The 24041-nt window shown below is 37.4% G+C and overlaps 1 protein-coding gene across 1 annotated transcript; it reads right to left on the bottom strand.

The window, feature by feature from the left end:
• Window positions 1-3568: 3568 nt before the first annotated feature.
• On the bottom strand, window positions 3569-20145 carry TRAF5 (TNF receptor associated factor 5). Its single transcript, XM_063303116.1, has 11 exons — window positions 20008-20145; window positions 18978-19205; window positions 16122-16179; window positions 15528-15629; window positions 12920-13084; window positions 10726-10803; window positions 10311-10385; window positions 9977-10069; window positions 7079-7219; window positions 5946-6114; window positions 3569-4340 (listed from the first exon to the last, which is right to left on the bottom strand). The coding sequence occupies exons 1-11, from the start codon at window positions 20019-20021 to the stop codon at window positions 3763-3765; spliced, it is 1701 nt and encodes a 566-aa protein (XP_063159186.1). The 5' UTR covers window positions 20022-20145; the 3' UTR covers window positions 3569-3762.
• Between the last annotated feature and the right edge of the window lie 3896 nt (window positions 20146-24041).

The following is a 24041-nucleotide window of genomic DNA, read 5'->3' as shown; positions in this document are numbered from 1 at the left end:
TCCAGGGATTTGCTGAGATTGCTTTGCCCCTTACTGACTTACTACGTACCAAGGGTTTGGGAGAGACACACAAGGTGAAAAATCCTGGGGCAGTGCTGAATTGGACACCTGAATGCCAGGCAGCATTCGAAACGTTAAAAACCCTTTTCACTGCTGAGCCTATTTTACAGCACCCCGATCCTGACTGCCCCTTTGTGGTCCAAGTTGATGCTTCTGACTTCTCAATTGGGGCTATATTGTTACAGAAAGATTCTGAAAATCACTTAAAACCCTGCGCTTATCTGTCCAGAAAATTTTCTGAAACTGAACGACAGTGGCATGTTTGGGAAAAAGAGGCTTTTGCTGTAAAAGCTGCTTTAGAAGCATGGTGTCACCTCCTGGAAGGTGCTAAATGCCCTTTCGAGGTTTGGACTGATCACAGGAATTTGGAAGCCCTCTGCGCCCTCCGGCGTCTCAGTCCTAAACAAATTTGCTGGGCTCAATTTTTCAGTTGCTTTAACTTCCAGTTAAAATTTATTCCGGGAAAGAAAAACTTTCTGGCTGATGCTTTGTCACGTTTGCCTCAGGACTCTGACCACATGGCAGATATAGTTGGGACTGTTCTCACTGAACCACAACTGGGCTTGGTTGCCGTCACCCGGAGCCAGACCCGTGTGCAGGCAACCCCGTCCCCAGCTCCGTCTGGGAAGCAGAAAATGCAAGTTCCTTGTCAGTTACAAAAGGACTTTCTCCAGGCACTGAAATCTGACACTTGGTTGCTAGCTAATAGAGACAGTGTTTCTTTTGAAAACGGTCTGGTGTGGGTGGAGCACCGCATTTATGTGCCTGAAACTTTGAGGGCTGTTTTGCAGTGTTCCCATGATGACAAACTTGCTGGACACTTTGGTTTTGTCAAAGCCTTGCATTTGGTTTGCTGTCAATTTTGGTGGCTGACCTTAAGGCATGATGTAAAAGACTATGTTGCTTCCTGTCCTGTTTGTGCCATGTCAAAGCGAAAAGGGGGTAAACCACAGGGGCTTCTGCAGCCAGTGGCCAGCCCATCCCGTCCCTGGGAGGAGATTTCTATGGATTTTATTGTGGACCTGCCTCCCAGTCAGAAGAAAACTGTCATTTGGGTTGTAAAAGATTTTTTCTCCAAACAAGCCCATTTCATTCCATGTGCGTCCATCCCGTCGGCCCCGCAATTGACCCGCCTATTTCTCATCCACATCTACTGTCTCCACGGTAGCCCCTCCCTTTTGGTCAGCGACCGCAGGACACAGTTTACTTCCCAGTTTTGGAAATCATTTTTAAAATTGTTTGGCACCAAACAGGCGTTGTCCACATCGTCGCATCCTGAGACTGACGGATCTACGGAAGTTTTGAACTCTACCCTTGAACAATTCCTAAGGGCATACATAAATTACCATCAGGACAACTGGGTTGACTTGTTGCCCTTTGCTGAGGTGGCTTACAACAATGCTGTCCATCAGAGCACTGGGCATACCCCTTTTCGTGTGGTTTCTGGTCATGACTTTGTTCCCATCCCTGAGCTGCCACAAACCCCTCCCCAGTCCTGTTCTGCCTCTGATTGGGCTGTTCAGCTGGCTGATTCCTGGCCGGTGATTCAGCAGGCTTTGGTTGATGCCCAGGCTGCTTACAAATTCCAAGCCGATAAATGCCGTTCTGTGCAACATGATTTCAAAATTGGGGATCAGGTTTATCTTTCTACCAAATTCATAAAGTCCCCACAGCCCTCGAAAAACTTGCTCCCAAATTCATTGGTCCTTTCCCTATTGTTGGTATTGTCAATCCAGTTACTGTTAAGTTGGACTTGCCTCACAATTTGAAACACTTGCACCCTATTTTCCATTGCAGCCTGCTCAAGCCTGTCCACCACTCTTCCCACTGGCATCCCCAACCTCCTCCTCCTGTTCCGATCATGACTGACGGGCAACAACACTTTGAAGTCAAGGAGGTCATTGATTCTCGCAAGCTTCGAGGCACCCTCCAGTACCTGATCCGCTGGAAACACTTTCCTCATCCTGAATGGGTGCCTGCTCGCCATGTTAATGCTCCTGATTTAGTTAACCATTTCCACTTAGCTTACCCTTTGAAGCCTGCCACTTAGAGTTTTCTTTCTTTTGGGGGGGCAGTATGTCATGTTCACTGCTTCAATGTGCACTGTACATTGTAACGTTTCACATGCCATGGTGCTGACGCACGTTTCTGTTGGGAGGGAGCTGCTGTGAAACATTGTGCCAAGCTCTGTATCTGTGTTCATCTCAATGGAATGTGTTTGGGTTATGTGTTCTGCTCAAGGACTTTTCCCACAGACCATCAGGAGCCGTTAGGAGCACCTGGGATTGTGAGCCTGAGAAGATTCTACGGGGGGAGGGATCTCGTTTGTATCGAGGGTTTTTTAGTTTGCATTTGGCACGCTTTTTCCATTCTCAGCTTTCTTTGTGATCCTGCATACTATTCTTTAATAAATCAGATATCTTTATGAACCTGTCCATGAGTCTGATGGTGTTTTAGGATAGGCAATCATTACAGTGAGGAACAAGAGACATTATTGCTGATGCACCTTGGATAATTGAGAAGACCAAAGAACACCAAAAAGAAGTCAATATATGCTTCATTGATTATTGAAAGGTCTTGATTGTGTTGACCAGAACATCTCATTGGGAAAGTTTTATACAGGACAAGAAGCCACAGTGTGTAGATGGAACATGGTAAAACAGACTGGCTCCAGGTTGGTAAAGGATCTCTCCTTATTTATTCAACCTATATGCTGATTATATGTTGCAGGACACTGGATTGGAAAAAGATACAATTTTAAGGTAGAGGAAGAAACATCTATAACTTGCACTATGCTGATGATGTTACTCTGGTAGCCGTACATGCAAGTGAACTGCAAGCTCTAGTGGAAAAAATGGGCTAAGATTAAATATAAAGAAGACCAAATTAATGACAATAGGTAGAGCAACCAGTCCTAGAATTGACAGAGATCAGAATCATGCAAACAATGGTTTTCCCTGTAACATTCAATAGAAGTGAAAGTTGAACTATGAAGAATCAAGATAGAATATTAACACTTTGAACTTTGGTGTTGGAGAAGACTCCTGAAATACCACAGATAGCCAATAAAGCTAACAAATCGTAGACCAAATTAATCCAGAGTTCTCAGTCAAGGCACAAATCACCAGGCTCAAAATACTGTATTTTGGACCATATATGAAGTTCCAGCTTCCTTGAGAAGTCCATAATGCTTGGAAAAGTGGAAGGAAAGAGAAGAGGACAACCATCAGCAAGCTGGGTGGCCTCAATTACAGCAGCAATGGGTGCATCATTGGGAGACCTGAAGAACCAGGTTGGGCACAGAGTGCCCTAGAGAAGGTCTATTTGTGTGGTCAACACTGACTTGATGCCACTCAGTCAATTAATCAGTCAATGCTTTCTGAGGTATTAAACAGTAATAAAGGATTTGGAACCAATGGGTTTGGGTTCCATAGCATCCTACTGCAGTCATCTAGAAATAGTGGTTCAATTCAGAATTTTCAAATATACAAAAATAATCACAATATCAAATTTTGCTAGACATTTATAATTCACTCTGAGCCTTAAGTTTTATTAATGCAACATTGAAAAAGTACAAAAATAGAACTTGGTCTTTCAAATTGTACAAAAAACAGGTTGGTAGACCGCAGAGCAGCTTTCATGGGTCTGAAAGAATCCAGAGCTCATAAAAGTGTTCATTCTAATGTTTCGTAATGGGTACTTTCATAATTCCTCAAGATCAGTTAAATCTACCATTACTTTCAGAAAGAGTGTATCATCTTTGATGTAGGTATTCTTTGCATTTTCCAACACAGAGTGTGCAACAAACCGAGGACACCCAGAAGCAACGTTCATCTCTCCTTCTGGCCTTTTGAAGCTGCTGCTGTTAGGATCAGCTTTGAAAGTTTCACATATATGGGTTTTTTTTCCACTTTGGTCCAGAAGCATAAGTGTAACTTTTTGCTTGAAAGGCCATGGTAATATTGAATCAAATTCGCCTCTCATCACTACAAAATACAATGAAACATGAGTTCCCCGTCCTGAGCCATCTCCATTTAGATATGCTCTGGCAGACAATCTATATCCGCAGCGGCTGGTATAAAAAGGTTGGCTAAATATGGAGAGGCTATGCCCATCTATAGCCTCTTTCTTCTTAATCTTGTAATCCATAATTTTCCAGATCAGTTTTCCATTGTAACTCACTCCTTCCAAAATCTTGAACCGTTCTTCGTTTTTGTTAAGTTGTGCCCTGTGCATTTTGAAGAGAGCATCGTGTTGGGTGGCCAGGTCTTCCAGAACAGCTAGAGGAGAAAGACACACACATTTCAGGATTTGCTTTTTGTGGTTCTTTTTTGTTTTGTTTGTTTTGGATGGCGGGACTGGCTTTTTTTTTTTTAATCTGTTTAATTGTGTCCGATTCTTGGAGTCTGCCTGGACAAATCCTTGCATTTTTCTTGGCAAGGTTTTTTCAGAAATGGTTTGCCACTGCCTGCTTCCTAGGGCTGAGAGAGCGCGACTGGCCCAAGGTCACCCAGCTGGCTTTGTACCTAAAGTGGGACTAGAACTCAGGGTCTCCCGGTTTCTAGCCTGATGCCTTAACCACTCACCAAACTGGCTCTTGGGAATGGCATACAGACTTGGAAATCAGCATTTCTATTGCCTCAATATAAAATGTTTCAAATTAACATCTCATTGTTGATATTGGTTATTCAGAATCCATCACTGACCATTTTCTGTATAAAGAACATTTGCTTTTCTTGAGACCCAATCTACTTCTCTCTTGACTGGAACCAACTCTGTACTTAGAACTGGTAGTAAGTTAGCTTGTAATTTTTAATTACATATGGAAATGATCGTGCTCTGCAACTTAAAATGCTCTCTCTCGAAAAACTTTCTTAAGTTGTAGATTGTATCCCATCTGTATTTAGTGAAAAAGAAACCAGTAAAGGTAAACTCAAATTCAAGATTATCAGATTATGCTAAGCCATAGTTTGTTTACTGAATAAGCCATATTTCGTTAGCCATCCAGAGTCACAGAAGCAAGAAGGGTGGTTATATAAATTGTTTAAAGAAATAAATGACTGAGTTTACAGAAAATGGTAAGCTGTGAGTTAAAACTGCAATGATTGTGTTCAAATAACACAGAAACCAAGCAATTTTTAAACTCCAAAGGAAACATGTTGAAAGCAGATGGGCAGTAGGCTACTAACGAGCCATAACAACTCAGAGTTGTTAGCATTAGCGTTTCCATCACACAGAAAAACAGCAAGGATGGATGACCAAGGGGAAGACCTTAGGGAGTCTTTAGGGCAGAAACTGAAAAGCGATGTCATTATTACTGCCCTGTGGCTCAGTCACCAGAAAGAAAAAAAAGCACTAAGTGCTGCTCTTAGTCACAAAAAGGTTACTTGCTCCTGCTTTTTATTTATTTGTTTATACCACATGGAAATTGAGTGGGGGTGGGGTGGGATGTCTGATTTATTAGCTGTCTATCCCAATTCTCCTACAGGAGCTCAAGGGGAATACCTCACACTCCCTCCTTCAGTTTTCCCCACAACAAACCTGTTGATTAGGCTTGGCTGATCCCAAACTTGTACCTTTAAGTGAATCAGTATATAGTAAACTAGTATACTAATTATTCTGTAAAGATGTTGGCACAACCCATTTTGGCTTTCACTTTTGGTGTTAAGATGCACAAAAGTAGATCCCTTATCTACAACAGATAAATATTCCACAATCAGACAACAAAAACTGAAGAAATGAATGCCCTTCAAAATGCTTCAAGAACTGGGAACTGTCTCTGACTAATAAGCAAATGTTTGAGAGCTAATATCCCCATGATCCTCTTTACTGACTTCTACTTGGGGTTGCCAACTAGATCTATGAGAAAATAAGTCCCATAATACCTAGACGTTGATCATATGATTCCAGAAAAGCAACTTTCTGCTTTAGGTTATCAATGGTGTCCAGTAGTGTTCTCAGATCCAGTTTACTTTGCTGCTGATTCGCCTTTTGTACCAGCTGCCTTACTTGTGTTTCCAGACAGGTATTTTTATCAATGTGAATGGCCAAAGTCTTCAGTCACATGGTTGTTGGAGAGTAAGACACAATTTTAAAATAAAATGAAAATACAGCAACTAGCATTATCAATTCTTTATTAAACCTTCAATGAATGGTTAAATTAGGAACAAAATTTCCTTCCTTTTTAGACTCCTTCCAAATGATCTTTTCAGCAGAAAAGATCAGTCAACATTTTCAGTGAGCCTTTTTCAGAATATTAACTAATTGAAAACAAAAGTTCTCTACACACCAGAAGGAGATAGAGAACCATAACAGAAACTCTAGTTGTGTCGTTATGCAGAAATGGTAATGTATTATTCTACATAATAATAATTCAAGACAGTGAAAGTATGGCATTCCACATCCGAACTCTTAGAGATAGCTTGTCGATCTGTGGCTCATGAATATAACATGAGTTGAGTAGGTGGAAGTGTTACCGTTCTAACTGCTGCAACTGTTTGGAGACTTCTACAATAGCACTGTGACATGGGAACAAGGCTGTTCTTTCATGCAACTCTTTTTGGAGGCTTAGAGAATTTGAGCCTCCTGCCTTTCCTTCCACCTTATTACCTTCCTTGCTGTCACAGTTCCTTGGAGATGCAGGTAGTTGTTTGCCTACTATTTTGTTCGTTTTTAAAACTCTGAAGTTCCACGGAGATGCATAATTATAATATTTTTATTTAAAACATAAGCCTCAAACTTATCTCAACGACCATCTCAGTTCATGAAGTATGACTAGGACATGTGAGTCTTATAAAAAACACGAATTTGAAAAGACCAAAAAAGAAAAAGTAATGAAACATTACTAACTTTAAGAACTATTTGATGCTTTCAGAATGTAAGTATATAATAAAAACAAAAATACATTTAGAAAATCTCATACATCAGGCTCTGGCAAAGCTAAAATCTCCTCACAAATTGATTCTCACTGATTTTCCATCGAGGCAAGGAAGGTACTAAGGAAGGAGAACTGTTTTACCTGAGTGCTTGCCAGCAGGTTGCTGTTTTTACAAAATACCTGTGAAAACTGTCTGAACTCTCTCTCACAGTTTTTAATCATATCTGACAGTTGCAAGATTTTTATCTCTTTATATTCGAGGTTCTTATAAAGGTCAGAGATCTGCAAGGTTAAAGATAAAAAGTGTTGGCATAAGCAATTAAAAACTGAAGCGTGCTCGCTCGCTCTCTCGCTCTCTCTCTCTCTCACACACACACACACACACAATACAGCCTAAGCAAACTTCGCCAAATAATGTTCATCTTGGCTAGGAACTGTATTCAAACATTGTCTCGGCAGTTGCATGCATGCACACACATGCGCACACACACAAACACGAAGCATATACTACTTAGATCTGTTGGCTATGCCAAATAACAAGCCAACTAGTCCACATCTCTCCTAGAAAGCACAGGAAAAATTCACACAGGGAGAGACATAACATCCCCTATGGTCCTACTTTTGACTCACAGGATATTTCACACACTTCTACTCATCTGCCCCCCCCCATTCTTGCATTTTTCTGGATAGAATTATGACCCATCTTGTCACACCTTGCAGCTGTAGATGTAATAGCTTCCTGTATTGCTAACTGTCTAGCAGAGTGTTTGGAACAGAATGCCTGGAAAAAGGACTGCATTTGGCTCCTGATTCAGAAGATACAGAGACCTTTCAGTCACTATGCAAGGATATAACTCCCACTTCAATGTACTAATAAGATCTGTGACAAGATTAATTTCCAGTCACATCTTAGAAAACTGCATTGTCCAAAAAAAGTTTTCTAATGTGTGCTACAAGCACAGTAATTTTTAATAAATAGAAAAGTAAAAGCCCAATAACCAAATGCAGGTATTTCCCAGGAAGCAGTTAAATATGGATCTGACTAGTATGGAGAATTCAGAAGTAGGAATCCTATGAGTGCCCATCTGCCAAATTGTGTAAATGTCCTTATTCCTGTATTATAAATGGAACTGAAATCAATATCATGTTTATATGTTATATGGCATTATGCTTTTCCCTTTCAAAATTATTGCTAAAAATCACCTTATTCAAATAAGTACATCTTCTGAAATGTCAGGAGGTACCCATAAACCCTGATGATACACAACACCCACACTCTGTCAGAGAGAATTGTCAAACACTATAGAAATATAACCTTATGAAGAGGAACTGAAAGACAAGATTTAAATATATTATAAAAATGTGTGGCACCATATGAACTATGTGTAAAATATTCATATTTCTCCAAGTTAAGGAATAGGATTTTTTCTTTCCAACATGTAAAGAAAAATAAAGTGGGGAGGGGGAGGTCACATTTAGAAAGATCTCTGGTCTTAGAAAGTACATTATATAAATATTGCATAAAATTCCACCAAGATTCAATTCACTTTTACTAACTTGTTACTTGTTCACCCAGACTGCTTTTTTCAGTTGGACCTACTTGAAGCTCTGACAACATTCAGTGTCAAACATTTGCTATAGTTCAGAAAATCTGAAAGGAGGCAAATACTTGTATATTCACAGATACCCCAAAAAGAAGAGAATGGGAATTTTAGCTTCTTCAATGGCTCCTTAAAAAGTATGTTGGGAATGCTATCCTGGATAGGACAGCAGGTAAATTGAGGACTGTCTTATTTTGACCATTTACTATAGTCTCATTTTCCTCCTCAAAGATGCATCTCTAATCATCTTGGGGTACCACCTTGTCAAGATAACTCCATCTGGTATCATTATGGTGCTCCATATTTAAATCATTGTGGATTTTCAGCTCAGCTCAACTCTTATTTCAATGAAGGTATAAGAAAGCATCTTCGGAGATAAAGCAGCCATGTACTGGACTCTGATTTACAGAATGACTACGGTCTAGCCAACCACTATTATAAGGATAATTTATGCATTTATCTTAGCCAATGAGTTCATTAATATTTTTAAACATCTTTAACACAGAAGAGAGTTTTTGCTGGCCAGAATTAATGTTTTGCCATCTATAGTTCTGGAAAGCAGAACATCTTCCTAAAGACTGCCTCTACTGGTGTACAGAAGGATCTGCTGAATCGGTTTCTCATGTTGTCTTGTCCCACGTATCAGTTTTGGTGCTCTGGTTTAATAACATCTCTGCTATCTAAACCCTGGAAGAAGAAATGCATGCTTTCTGCCAGTGGACCTCTCTTTTGAAATAATCAGGAAAACGATGCTAAATTCTGTTCAGAAGCAATTGTTGGAAGATGTCAGTTTATGCCGGAATTGTTAATCTAGAAATTATACTATTTGATTACATTTTAAAAAATATATACTATTAATTATTCTATCCTTTTCATCATTAGAATATTTTTACCTTCAATATTTTTGGTCACTGGTCATATATAAACAATCTATCTATAGTGCTCCAAATTGATCAGGCCAACATCACTGACAGCTTTTGGGGCAAGAACTTCTGAGAGTAGAATTGGTATTTAAAAGAGATACAAAAACGTTTCATCCACCGAAACACATTAGACACCACTTCATTTTGTCAATAGGATCTGTGTCCATCCTCTGATCAAGGGAGAGAGTTGAAAATGGTTTCAAAAGAATTGCTGCATATGATCTGATGTCAATGTCAGTTTTGTACTATACGCTTCTGAAGAAACAAGATGCCATCAGCCTTCAGAAGCTAAGTCGTTTAGATCTAATCAGTAACAAGGTGGGAAACAGCTAAATTGTCCCAAGTTAGATAAAGGAAGAAACTGAAATGCAAATACACTAAAGCAAATTAAGACATTGATGATGGTACTCCATGAGATGTGAAGTCACTTTCAAAACCACATTCAACATCTATTCCCAAAATCACTTTCATTTTTAAAAACAACATTTAGGAACCCACAAGAATGTGCACTCTACCTGATCTTCCAGCTTTGAGTTCTTATCTACAATCTGTAGCATATGTTCTCTCAAGAAGTTATTTTCATGTTCTAAAAGCTTGCTTCTTTTAATCTACAAAGAAAATAGATGTGTAAATTGTATCAAATGTAATAGATTAGAAAGCACTCTTATTAATACATTTTCTTCTTAGTATGGCTTTAAAAGTAATCGAGATATAGGGAAAATCTTCGCTGTTACTCAGACTTCAGACAGGACTGGAGAAAAATATTCACTGACCAACTGGTTCCCCTTTGTGCTTTCGAATGTTTGTTTCTACTATAGTACCAATTATGATTGTCTTACAATGCAGTACCTTTGTAGGACAGCCACACTGCTTATATGGACAATCAATTTCCATTTCAGGACATACCAAGACATGATCTTCTACCTGTAAACATCACAGAATTAAGTTAGGCATTAATTAAACATTTTGGTAGTGGGAGGAGGGTTAATAAACATAAATTTTACCCAACGTCTATAAAAAGAAAAATACCATTGGAATAAGGAAATTGTCTAATGATCAATTACAATTTCAATAATAATTTTAATACTACATTGTACTTTTATGAAAATATAGACCCCAAACTTACAGAATTACTTTACTAAGATTAAAAACAGTTCTTTGCGTGCCAGGTGAAAATTAGCAAAAATAGGCATAGTTTATTCTTATAATATTGCATTATTATACTTTATAATTCTTCTCTGATGAGGCAAAAATAATCTTGTACCTCTTTCATCAGAATTATCTGCATGCAGCCGTAGGGGCAAGTCCAGGGATAATCTGGACAATCTATTTTCTCATGGGTCTGAAAATACATTGGAAGAAAGTGAGGATGACAATTAAACAAGCACAACAAAGAGATTTGGCATGTTGTGAAAATAGGTGGCATACAAATGTTTGTAAATAAATGTTTGCTTATTTATTTATTTACCACTACTCATATAAAGAGGGACGCGGTGGCGCTGCGGGTTAAACCGCTGAGCTGTCGATCGGAGGGTCGGCGGTTCGAAACCGCGCGGCGGGGTGAGCTCCCGTTGTTAATCCCAGCTCCTGCTCACCTAGCAGTTCGAAAACATGCAAATGTGAGTAGATCAATAGGTACCGCTTCGGCGGGAAGGTAACAGCGTTCCATGTCGTCATGCTGGCCACATGACCCGGAAGTGTCTATGACAACGCCGGCTCCAAGGCTTAGAAACGGAGATGAGCACCACCCCCTAGAGTCGGACTTGACTGGACTTTACGTCAAGGGAAACCTTTATCTTTACCTTACTCATATAAAACCCCAGTAGAAGCAATTATGGGCACAGTTCACAAGGACAATCCCTTACAAGAATTATTGACATAATCAGAAGGAATACAGTTGAATAACTACTTTTTCCAAAAGTTCTATCTGTGCACAACTGCTATCATTCCAGTTGAGCTTGCTGAATGGACAATAGCAGAACGTTGCAATGTGGAGTCCCTCTCAGTGCTCCAGCCAATCAGCTATGCCTTCTTCCTGGATATTCCATTTCTTTCTCCCCAAAATGCAGTTAGTATACAATGGTGATTGAGCATGCTCAGACTTCCCCCCCAACACCCACATAACCACTCACATCTAACTTGTACCGACCGTTGAAGACTGGATTGTTAAATTAATGGATGTGGCTCAAATGGCTAAATTAACAGTTTTAATAAGAGAACATTCTGTTTCTGGATTTATATCTACTTGGCAACCACTTTTAGAGTACTTGCTTGTAATGGAAAAAAATGATGTTTTGACTCTGGGTTTTAAAATGGTTTGTTGTAATAGAAATAATGTTATGATAGGTTAATTAATGGTAAGAGATTAGCTTTGTAAATTTATCTATATCTGTATTTGAGAAAGTCGGAAGTCACTTTCTGTTTCTGTTTTATTGCCACTTTTATAGTTTTTTTCTTTTTTCTTTAGCTCTGCTTTCTATCTATTCTATACTTCCTTTTTTGTATCTTAATTATACTCTGAAAAATAATAAAGCTCTATATAAAAAAAATAACCACACACATCTAGCTTGGTGGTACATTTTGCTATATAAAGATAAGCTGTCACAGAATTGATATCACAATTAGTACATTGGATACAGGCGTTTCTGAACGGCTAATCTTTCATCACTGCATTACTGTAATGATCTGTGAGAATAACATTGGGAGACAGGAGGAGGAGGACCTGCAGGCCACACAACGATCAAAGAGCAGAAGAAGTGGTCCATATTTGAAAATACAGTCAAAGAACTAGCAATATTTTTTTTTCCCAATCCATTCAAATTGTGTCCAATTGTCAAAGACTGCCTGGACAAGTCCCTGCAGTTTTCTTGACAATAAACTAATTGGTTATAAAACAGAAAACTGGTGTATATTTCTAGTTTTTTAGAATTCATTCCATAGAAATTGCAGTTTTTATTTCTCTTGCTGGTTGAAAAGCACCAAGTGTGAACTAAAAATGCTAAAAATACTCTCCCAGCCTGAAGCTGCTGTAAATGACAATGCTTTGGTACTTTAAGAAACAAAGACAAAAGCATTTCAGAAAGTTTCTTTGAAAGTTACAGCAACATGAACTCCTTCCTGCAGTTCTAACGAGCTCTGATACAGAAATGATAACATCTCACAGGTGGTAGCTATTTAGCAGCCTCTGCATCTCAACTAGTGTCCAAAATGCTTCTGATTAAAAGGAGGAAATACATGATTGAATTTTCAGAATTGTGGGGTTTATAGATTATAGCATAATTCAGAGTGCCTTCATTATTTTCAAGACTGGGATAAATCATATGGGAGACAGTAATCTGTACGAAATTTTCTCCAATGTGGCACCTTCCGGATGTGTTGATATATAATTCGTAGCATCATTAAAAAAATTATTATGTCATTTGAAATAAATAATTTTAAACATTTTAGTTGAATCTAACCTTTAAATTAACTGATATCACAGGCTGTTTGCAGTACTGGCACTGTTCTTTTCGAAAGTTACATTGTTGAATTAGGTGTTCTTTCAAATCCTTCAGAAGAATCTTTTCGTAGCAGCCTTCATTAGTACACTGCACAGTTTCAAACAGACACTGTTGCAGATGATCCTGTAAAGCAGAATGATGCACTATAGATTGTACTCACTTTAGACAGATAGCCATAATATGCAGATGAGGCAGCCACAGCCTCTAGGTTTCTACTTATGAATTACCACATCAATCCTTCTCCTTCCAAGCAAACATAAACCTCTGTTTTTTTCTTCTCACATTATCCTGCTGGTTATAAAATATGTACTTGCTTGAAATATCATAGTCAAAGAATGGAAGCTTTGTAAGTTTTGAATAAAACAAAGCAAAATAAAACCATAACCACCTCCTATTCTGCTATAAAAGACTTTTGCATAGTTGGGCCATTTCTCTTCAATTTATTCTTTGAGGAAGCTATTCTTCATATAGAACCGATGGTGCTTAATAGACTTCTCCAGATTAGTGGTACCCTCATTAATCACCCTACTCCTTCCATATATGTAGAAGGAGAGCAAATTTTTGGAGAACTTGTGCTTTGACCTTCATGTTGACTGAAAGCTTCTTCAGAATCTTCAAATATTGAGCAACCTGTAACTGTAGCGCCAATTTAGCAAGTTTAATCCATGTGCAGAAGAAGTTTCCACACATATCCCATATCTTTTACAGATATAAAACACTGACCTAAATTTAAAACAGAGTCCAGAAGACAGCCAGGAAGGCATAGAAAAGGAGAGATGAGAAATACAACAGCAAGGTTTAATAATACAACGATATGAACATGGGGGTCATTAGTTGAGATTTAAAAACAGTACAAAATTCAGACAAGCAACGCATGAATTTTGGAAGAACAGTTTAGAGTATGAACAGAACTAGAACCAGACTGTGAGGTCATGATGAAAAGTGTTAATACAAAGAATTATAAGCAGTTTTGTATTCAGACATATTCTAAACTGTTTGAAATGTTTAAACTTCTATCTATAGGAAAGGATAAGAAAATATGTATAGTTCAGTCTTACAAATAATAGGTCTAAGTGATATTTATCAACTTTCTTTTAAAAAAATCCACAGCAAAGGATTTTAAAAAGTGCTCAGAGTATTGCCAGTTTTAAAATAGAATCTAGGCAGGGTCTTTGAGAACTGTAAGATGTTCAATGAGAGACTAACAACAAAGATGTTTTTTTTTTTAACTAACAGGTTCTGCAACCTGAAGAAGTTTGAAAATCCCTGTCCTATTCTATTTTAGAGTTCTTTCACCATTTAAAACGTATGTGGATAAGAATGGTAGACATTGTTTATTTGGACTTTCACAAAAGAATTTCAAGTCAAATTCTCTTAACCAAAACACCTTGTATTCTTCTGGTAAAAACAGAAAGAACAGAAAGTAGAAATATGTGAAAATTCCTCCATATGAAGGAACATGAATACAGGGATCCCTCAAGAATATTTATTGGGAATGGTATCTTTAAAAATGTTTATATATGACATCAGTTAATAGCAAGCCCAAGGTATCAACAATTGCTGACAACACCAAAGTATTTAGAGGAAGGAAGGAAGGAAGGAAGGGAGGGAGGGATTCTCCCTGCCACCATCTTTAGCCCACTTCCTTGATATTTCTTCTACCTCAGCTTAATCTTTTTTCCCCCCTAAGCTGGAGGGGGCCTTCTTCTAAGCAAAGTGTTAGGTTGTGGCAACACATCTTGAGGGGTGGGGTCTCTATGGGGAAACCTGATGCATTATTTCAGTGTCTCTCTTTTTTTTTTTTAATTTGGGACAGAGAACCTGAGGGGCATTAAGGAAGATATCATGGGCAGCAAATTACCTTTCCTTTCAATTGCACAGTCAAAGGGGTTTCTGTACCCGAAAACTACTTAGAAGTCATGTATTCCCAAACCAGATCCCAGTATTTTATTCAAGGTCCCCCATTCTACTCTGTTTTATTTAGCATGCATCTGTTCTTGCTCAAAAAAAAACTAAAAAGTAGGCAGGACAGTGAAGTAGGGTGCTGTTCAGGACCACTATCTCACTGCATTATATATATGCAATTTGGCTCCCAGAGTCAGTGGGAAGCATAACTGCTCATTTATGGAATAAAATAAAAGCCAAACAAAGGATACTCATAGAAACAGTAAATGGCATTAAGTCCATGATTAATTCAATGGGCAAAAATCTAGCTCAATAGGACAGAATGATGTAGCTAGAACTTCAATTTCAGCACTAGTTAGGTGGAAAGGAAGGGGAACACAGAGCAGATTTCTGAAAAATGCTAGACTTTTCATGTTCTTGAGCAATAGATTTGGAAGAGCATGTTTAGGCTACCAAGCCAAACTTCTCTGTGCATCTTGAGACAGGGTTACAAAAGTTGCAATGGACAGAGAAAGAGTTGCAATTTTCTGATTATTATTTTCTTCAAAAAGATACTTGAGAAAAAGGCTGAAGAAAGCTTGGGTTTCAGTTTCTGGAAGCATATAGTTTCAACTTGCTTGAAGTTGAAACTGAATGCTAAACTAAATACAGGAGTACAAACCTGGTATCGTCCTAGAGATAATTTTGCAGTGCAGGCTGGTGAGTTTTTACAAAATACTTGCAAATTGAGTACTTCTCTTTTGCAGCAATTATCTTTGAAAACCTAAATTTTTTAAAAAAGTATAATTGTTTCAAAATACACACAAATAAAACATAGTAATTCATGACAATCCTTTTAAAATAAACCTTTAAGACAAAGTCTGGTACATTACTGAGAATTTATTACATTTCATATATTATTTATGTGTACTTTATATAAATGATGTTCCCCTCTGACAGCTGCAAGGTTATCAAGAAATGAAAGAAAAGGGAAAGAAGATATAAATATGATTTCCCATACCCGGAGACCCCCAATCGAATGGCTGCTTATAGGTCTCACTACAATCTTTATCAGAGTTAAAAATACTATTTAGCAGGGGTTATTTTCATATTTTCATAAGTACTTTTTTCCATTTTGGGTTTAATCTTCTTTTACTTTTATTATAAATTTCCATTTAGCAGTACATAAAAAAACCACCAATAAACAGATTGCCCCAAACAGCATGATACTGATTGATGTTATATGAATAAAGTCATTTAAACAATTTTTTCTTACCTCCTGAAGTTTTATTATTTCATTGTCTATGGGACAGGTAGGTACTTCATATAAGTCTCTGAAGAGATAGAAACAATTTATCGTTGGTTACAGACTTGAAACTTTTGTATTTTATATTGTTTATTTTTATATGTTTTTTCCTTTTTTGATTTATTGTTGTTTTTATGCTATATGCTGCCCAGAGTCACACTGTTTGAGTTGGGTGTCTTTATAAACCTTAAAAATAAATAAATAAAACTAACTAGTCACTCAGGCCAATATGGTGGTCTACCTTCCATAACCCCAATAGGCCATTTAAAAGAATTTCTCAGCATTTTGCATTGTAATGATATGCTGGTTTCAGCGTTCCTTTTTCTCAAGGACCGCTTATCTTACTTTTTAAAAACAATCCCAGAAACTTTTAACTTTACAACATCTCTTAAATAGAAGTCCTGCTGACATACTTTTAAGAAGAGAAAGCTAAAATGAAGTTGCCAGAGGGAATTAAATTCACAAAGTATAGATAAGAAACTTGGCAAATTAAAAAGTAGTTTGTTTATAAGTAATTTCTATGAATTTATGATAACATAAAAACTGCTAAGGTGTACAGCATAATGTCTAGAAAAATCAATTCAATCATACTGGACAGAGGTTAAAACAAAAGCCATTAGCAAATCATCCAGTAAGATCTGCTTCTTCTATTGACTATGTCTTCAAAACCCACAACAGAACTAATCTATGAACATTTGCTCATTAGGTCTGAATGTATCCAAAACGATTTACTCCCAAGTAAATATATGTAGGTTTGCCTTAACAGTCTTAGCAAGTTAGGTTTCAACTGTTTAGAAGATGAGCCACAAACATTTGAGGTCATGTTTTATATCAGAGGAATACACTCTTTGTGTCCTGAAGGCATGTGTAGAATTTTGAGAGCTATTCTCACAAAATCACTCCCAACTGAGATTTCTCTGTTTACAAAATGCTACTGTGGGAAGTTTAAACAGCTCTCCACATGATCTAAGTGAAGTAGGTCCAGGATCACAATCAAGTGAGCTCACTCAACAAAAAGAAAGAAGAAAAGATGCAGGTGAGGCCAGTATTTCCAAACCTGAGCTCTACACAGTTTAGCCTTCATTTGACTTGACATTAAGTCCAGTCATGTCTGACTCTAGGGGGCGGTGCTCATCTCCGTTTCAAAGCCGAAGAGCCGGCGTTTGTCCATAGACACTTCCGTGGTCACGTGGCCGGCATGACTAACTGGAACGCCATTACCTGCCTGCCGAAGTGGTACCTATTGATCTACTCACATTTGCATGTTTTCGACCTGCTAGGTTGGCAGGAGCTGGGACTAGCAACGGGAGCTCACCCCGTCACGCGGATTTGAACCGCCAACTTTCCGATAGGCAAGCTCAGCAGCTCAGCGGTTTAACCCATACATTCATTAATAACATCTGAGTTAGCTAATGTCACCTTGAGATAACAGCTATCCCCTACAAGTCCATTTCACTCAGAAGATACAACCAGAAGTCTCTGGACATTTCAGAAAAAGAAAACAACAAGCCTGCAAAATGAAAACTTAGTGGATCAAAATGAGGCTTTTAACAAAACAGATTTTAAGTTTCCATTTTTTTAAAAAAATATATCAATTCACTGCAAAGATATGACACCAAACCACACTTGGTTCAATCAATGTAATGTTTTTGTACTCTTAAAATCACTTGTATGATTCAAGGGCTGGAAAGAACAAAACTTCATTGGACCATATAGATATTTAAGACCTTATGTTTAAAACAGATGGGACATTTTCCCACTAGGGACTTATAGTGCCTTCATAGCACCACCCAGCCATCACTGAAGTGATATAAAGCCTGCCCACATTTCATTTATTTTGGTACAGCGATAGCTGGATGACTGTAGAACAGCCTTTCTCTATGTTTGACCCTGGAATAACCCTTGAAATATTTTTCAGGCCTCAGGAAACTCCTGCACATTCAGGCTCAGATATAGGCCATAAGTTACAAAATTACTATATTTGTTTCATGTGTAGGCCTGTATATAGGAATTAACAGAGTTCTTAAACTAAAGAATGAAACTTACCTCTCTAATGTGAAGTTGCCCAAATTTGAAATAATTTTTTAAATAAATTGTGATCTCCCAGGAAACCCCTAGTGACCTCTCATGGAACCCTAGGGTTCCACAGAACCCTGGTTGAGAAACCCTGCTCTAGAAGATGCTGTAAGTTGCTAGGGGGGAAATGACCATGAACAGTAACCAGTTAGCATTAAGCATACCTGAACTTCATTTATTTTAGGGAGCACTTAAGTACAGACTTAAAATTCATTCCAATCAGGCTTCAAAAGTTCTTAATTTTGTCTATATCATGCTTTACATTAATTAAACTGAATTAAAACAACTATACTTTAGCTTCTTGCCAATCACAACGACCTATGAAAACCGCACCTTCTCCAACCTTTCCCCAAAACCACCCTTTCCCAACCAGGCTGGGGAAGGCTATTATTAATGCTGGGGTGTAACAATCAGGACCACCAATATATAACTTGAAAGAGCTACAGAAAGCTAACTCATCGCTGCCTATTGGTCGCCTGAAGATTTGCAGCCAAGATATGGTGGCTATAACTACTATAAACTCCTTTGAAAAATATTAAAATAAAAAACGGGAAAATTCTTCACATCAAATGCTGAAGACAATTGGAATTCTACAGCATCCTCAGAAGAACAAAATGAAATCAGCATCCCTTCAAGGTTCTAGGTTACTCTCACAAATTCTATAGCTTCACAAACAGTATAGTTGTTATGAAGAAAAAGGTGACAGCACTGATTTGCACAAATGTCGTAAGAAAAAGAAACCATTCATACCTCAAAGAAACAATGCAACGCTGACAAAATCTATGTCCACATCCTGTCTGGTGCGGATTGTGGAGGACTAGGTGGCAGTGTGCACATTTGTATCGTTCATCTAAGATTTCCACAAACTGATAGTTGACTTCAGGCTCAAACTCTAGAGAAGCTGCATTTGAAGAGTTCTGTCGGGCGTAGAAATTTGGTAACTGGCCTGCAAGGTCTTCAGAGGCCATGGACCCTGAACTATGAATAAAATCACGAAGAGAGATGAAATACTTGAATAGTATCCAGATGTGTATCCTTGGTAGGGAAATTAAAATGTTATAAAACGCCAGCAATTTATCTACAAATCAAGAGTCTCAGTGTAAGTGGAGGCACATTTTCCAATTGCCTAGTGCTAGACAGAACTAGGTTGCAAAACGATGATTTAATTGCTCAAACGAATAACCAAATTCATTGATGTCAGTACATTATTAAAAGTACTAATGATATTGTTAGCCCATAGCAAAGGATACAATGCAGCCTCCAAAACATGTAGCTTTTCAAAACCCTTAATGTTCTGAACCACAGCCTTGGAGTGGGCAGGACTAATTCTTACAGTATTATTTTGCGTGGGAAGAAGGTGGGGGGTCTTTCACTTCTTTAGCCTCTCAAACATCCATCAGATTTTTCTGTTTTAGAGGTATTTAAGGGGAGACAACCTCCCCACAATACATAATAATAATAATAATCCTCAGATGCTACCTTAATAATTCTTAGGTCCTTGGTTAGGATTCGAATTATTAAGTTTTCACCAGTCTTCAACTGTAAATCTAATTGTACATAATAATAGTAATAGTAATAATAATAATAATAATAATAATGTCACTAACAACTTTCTGAGAGCCCCCCAAATTTAAGCCCCCCACTAGAAAATTGCCTACGTCTGGCTTACAGTATCCCAAGAACTCAGCCCTTTCTTTCTGCTAATCTTCTTACAGTCTTCAAACTGCAGTTTCTGTTAAGGTTTCTTTTCATTTGCATACCTAAATTATATCATCCTTACCAGGGAGGAAGCATGACAAAAGTTGACAGGAATTCTCAGTGCAGCTCAATGATTAGGAGCTTGTTATCTATTCTGGTACTCTTAGTGGTGGCCTGTTTCATCTATAGCAGTGTTTTTCAGTTTGGGGAACTGAAATCCTCTCATCTTAAAGTTGCCACGTTTGAAAAACACTGGTCTATAGGCTGGGGATGGGAAGAGGACAATGCAGCATGACCAAAACAGAAGACTGGGGTAGTTGGAACATGATGGTGCCATGTTAAACAAAATGGGCCTTTGACTCCTTTAAGATACCCTACAGTTAACAATGCTTTTTATTTAAGGTTTTCACACAGACTTCTAAGCTACTTAAGAAAGAACAGCAAAGTATTACTCAAGGGATGATTTATGATAAACAACTTACAAAATCAACATTTTCTCTCTTCCTCAATTGTTGTCAACTCTGCTTATTTTACAGATGGTCATAGAATGTCTTGTAATGTTTTCTGGGAAAAAATCCACTCCAGGGTTCACCACTAATTTGAGATGGTTTGTGTAAAATAATCCACAAGAAGTATCTTTACTATAGATTATTTTTTACAATAAGTTGGCATCTCTCTTCTCTCCTTCAGTGTTTCCTTCCTCTCCCTTCCCCAGCAATAGTTAAATGTATATCTACATTAAATCTCTCAGGATAATACTTCATGCATCTAATGGCATCAAATGAAATGGGCCAATCTACAAGAACTTAGGAAATAGTAAATGCATTTCTCTTCAAAACACGACAAAACTGTTCATTATTTTCACAGCAAGACAGAATCATGACTGTCCCTCTGGAAAATTTAAACACAATCAAAATTACCATATCCTCAATTATCCAGTTACAATTTGAATTTGAAAATACTGTGATCTAATGAGATGAAGGTTAGCTTTGGCCACATGATAGAAAACCAACATTAACTTAGCGCTAAAGTTGATAACTGGACCTGATGAACTGGATAGGTTCAGAATCTAGGCCAGTGTTTCTCAACCTCAATAACTTTAAGATATGTGAACTTCAACCCTCAGAATTCTGGGAGTTGAAGTCCACCCATTTCAAAGTTGCTGAGATTGAGAAATGCTGGTCTAGACTCCCCCATCCTGGGAGCTGAAAATTGTTTACATCTGCTTTGATCCCATTATTAGTGGGAACAGCTTTTTTTAATTACACCGAAGTAATAATAATAGTGATTACAGAACAACAAAAAATCTAAATTCTTCTTCTGATTTCATACAAAATATCAAGAAACCATATGGTCTGTATTAACATATCATTCCATCTTTTGTTTTTGTTTTCAATTAAAATCTAAAGAGGTTTCCATTCTAAACTTCAGATTCATAAAACTGCTTATTACAGTATTATTCAAATATAAAAATAGGCAGTAAATTGGGTTTAAAAACCACACAGATCCGTGGTACTTTTAAGAAAATAATGCACATTTCCTTCAGTTTGCACTTGTCAGAAACTAAATTTAAGTCCGTGAGACAGGAAGCAACTTTTATGCTTTTGTGTTTCCTGCCTCAAACCCCAGTCATATCACATGACATTTAACATTCTTACAAAATATATACTGTATCTTCTGTTTCTTCTGTTTTGTTTCTTAACTGTATTTCGCACCATCTTATTAAAATGTCCCTTATTTAGCAGTAACTGCATCACCATTCATGTATGGCTCACATCAGGCCAAATAAAATGTTTTCCCATCTTCTAATGTTTCCCAATAGCATTCAGATCATTTTGGATGGGATAGCAAACCCATTTCTATGAGCTATGTCAAATGAGTTTTGAACTAATCAGTAGAGAAGTAACTGCCCCAGTCATGGCTGGAGGTGTGTGTGTGTGTGTGTGTGTGTGTGGAATAAAAGGCAGAATAACCACAAGAGTGCCTTGCACTCAGCTACCCAATCCTTTTGCCTGAAGCCTGTGAAGTAAATCACCCCACTCAACTCTTTCACATTAGTCAGAGCAACAAACCACAGAGGTGTCTACAAGTGAAGCCCTTTAATTTCCCCCCATAACAATACGAAGTATCCTGTGACTTACTGGGAAAGTCCAGCATTAAGCAGGTTTCACAAAAGGATCTGCTCAAATTCCTTATGAGGATTCCTAGGAAGTGGCCAGGGGAAAAACCTGTGAGAATACTGTAATATTAATATAAAATACAATAATATATAATAATATGTTATATTCATATACATATACATATATATATATTAATGATATTGTTCCCTCTCCAAAAACTAGCAAGTATTTGCCTCTCAGATCAGCACCTTTGGCCTCTTATTCATCTGTGAAATGATTAGTTTCCTCCATCTTCAAATTCCATTGTAAGTGTTATATCCTGAATCCACCCTGTGAATGCATTACTGGCTATACTCTGTACTGGATCTGTTTTCAAATGTTTTGGTACTGGTTCAGGCCAAAAAAACAAACAATAACAGCTCTGCAAACATCAGAGGAGGAAGGAGTATTAGGTATGTTCACCACCTTGAGTTATTTATAAAAATAAAGGTGGGATAGAAAAATAAACAAACGTTTAGTTATAGTTCACTAATACTCTGATGCCTTTGATTTGCCTTAATGAGGATAATGAAAACCTAAAATAAATCTATTCCTTTCATCCTAGAGATCTAAGTTAGTATTTGCAGGAAACTAAAAGTTCTAAAACTACAAACAAGTGCTAAGACAAATTAAAATGTTTTTAGGTTTCTGCAGGAAAATACAGTTAATTAGCTCTCTGAAAACCTTTTTATGCTAATTAAAATTCATAATCAAATAAGGTTTCCCAATGCAAATTCAAATGAAGTACTACACTGATGTGGTATATCACTATATATTTAGTTCACAATGTATGTTAACAGAGGCCATGACTCAATTGAAAACACATTTTAAGGTGAGCTACATTTTGTGCGGCATTTTACTTAGTTTTATTCATTTCTTAATATACTCAAATATGTGCAGCTATAATCCTAATTATTAATAATAAGCTTCCATAGCAGTTTAAACTATAAACAGAATTTGTTAAATTAAAAAACCCCATAATGAAATATTTATGTAATTTCAGATTTTGTACCTGAACTTTTATTTCTTTTTGTTAAATATAAACTCTTAATGAAACGCATCATTGGCTTACAGTTCTTTGCTAAAGATGAAAACATACAGCATTAAAACTTAATTTCCAATTATGTGCATATTTACTAAGAAGCCAATCTAAAAGTAATCAATGAGTCATTGAACTGTACACAGAATTGTAACATGCTTTATGTTAACAGTCAATAGTGGTATAAAGATAAAGATATAAATATAAAATAGTATAAAGATAGGACCACACTTTACGGAGCATCTCTACCAACTTGTGTAACAGATGAAAAGATGAAATTTAGTAAACATTTTGTCTAAAGTATTGCTGAGAATGTGAAAATGGTTGTTGTAATACCTTTCGTTCTAGAAGTGGGGCATAATTTTCATTTCATACCAGAAGACAGTATGAAGCAATACAGCTTATCAAAGCATGATACGGCATGAAAACAGGAGTTCCCTTCTGCATGTCTCAAAGGGGATATGAGTGCACACAGAAATTTGCTGTGTCTGCCATGCACACATTTACGCTCAGAAAAAAATTAATTTGAATAAAGGCTTTTGTTGACTGATGATTAAAAAGATTGAAAGCCAACATATTAGCCTCAGCTATATTACTATATTTTAAGAGAAGGCAGTTGCATTTTTTAAAAGCGGCATTTTATATAAATTCTGCCGTATATCACTTTTTGCAAATGGGCTTGTGTCAAAGCTATTCAATATAGGCTGTCATGCACTTGAATTGCTGATTAATACAGGGGAAAATGAGAAAGCTCTTTTGCATGGTCATATAGTCACATAGCCAATTGCAACGTACATGGAGATTTTTATGAACAGCTGCGCAATCTCTGGCAAAATAAGAAGCCCACTTAATTGATTGCAAGTGAGAATGGTTTGTGTATATGTGAGAGAATAGCTGGTTTATGCAGATGAGGAATCG

This window comes from Candoia aspera, chromosome 1 (assembly GCF_035149785.1).
Source record: "Candoia aspera isolate rCanAsp1 chromosome 1, rCanAsp1.hap2, whole genome shotgun sequence".
In the NCBI taxonomy this organism is placed as follows: domain Eukaryota; kingdom Metazoa; phylum Chordata; class Lepidosauria; order Squamata; family Boidae; genus Candoia; species Candoia aspera.
Note: the sequence above shows the minus strand (reverse complement) of the source record. Positions and strands in the feature narration are given on the sequence as shown.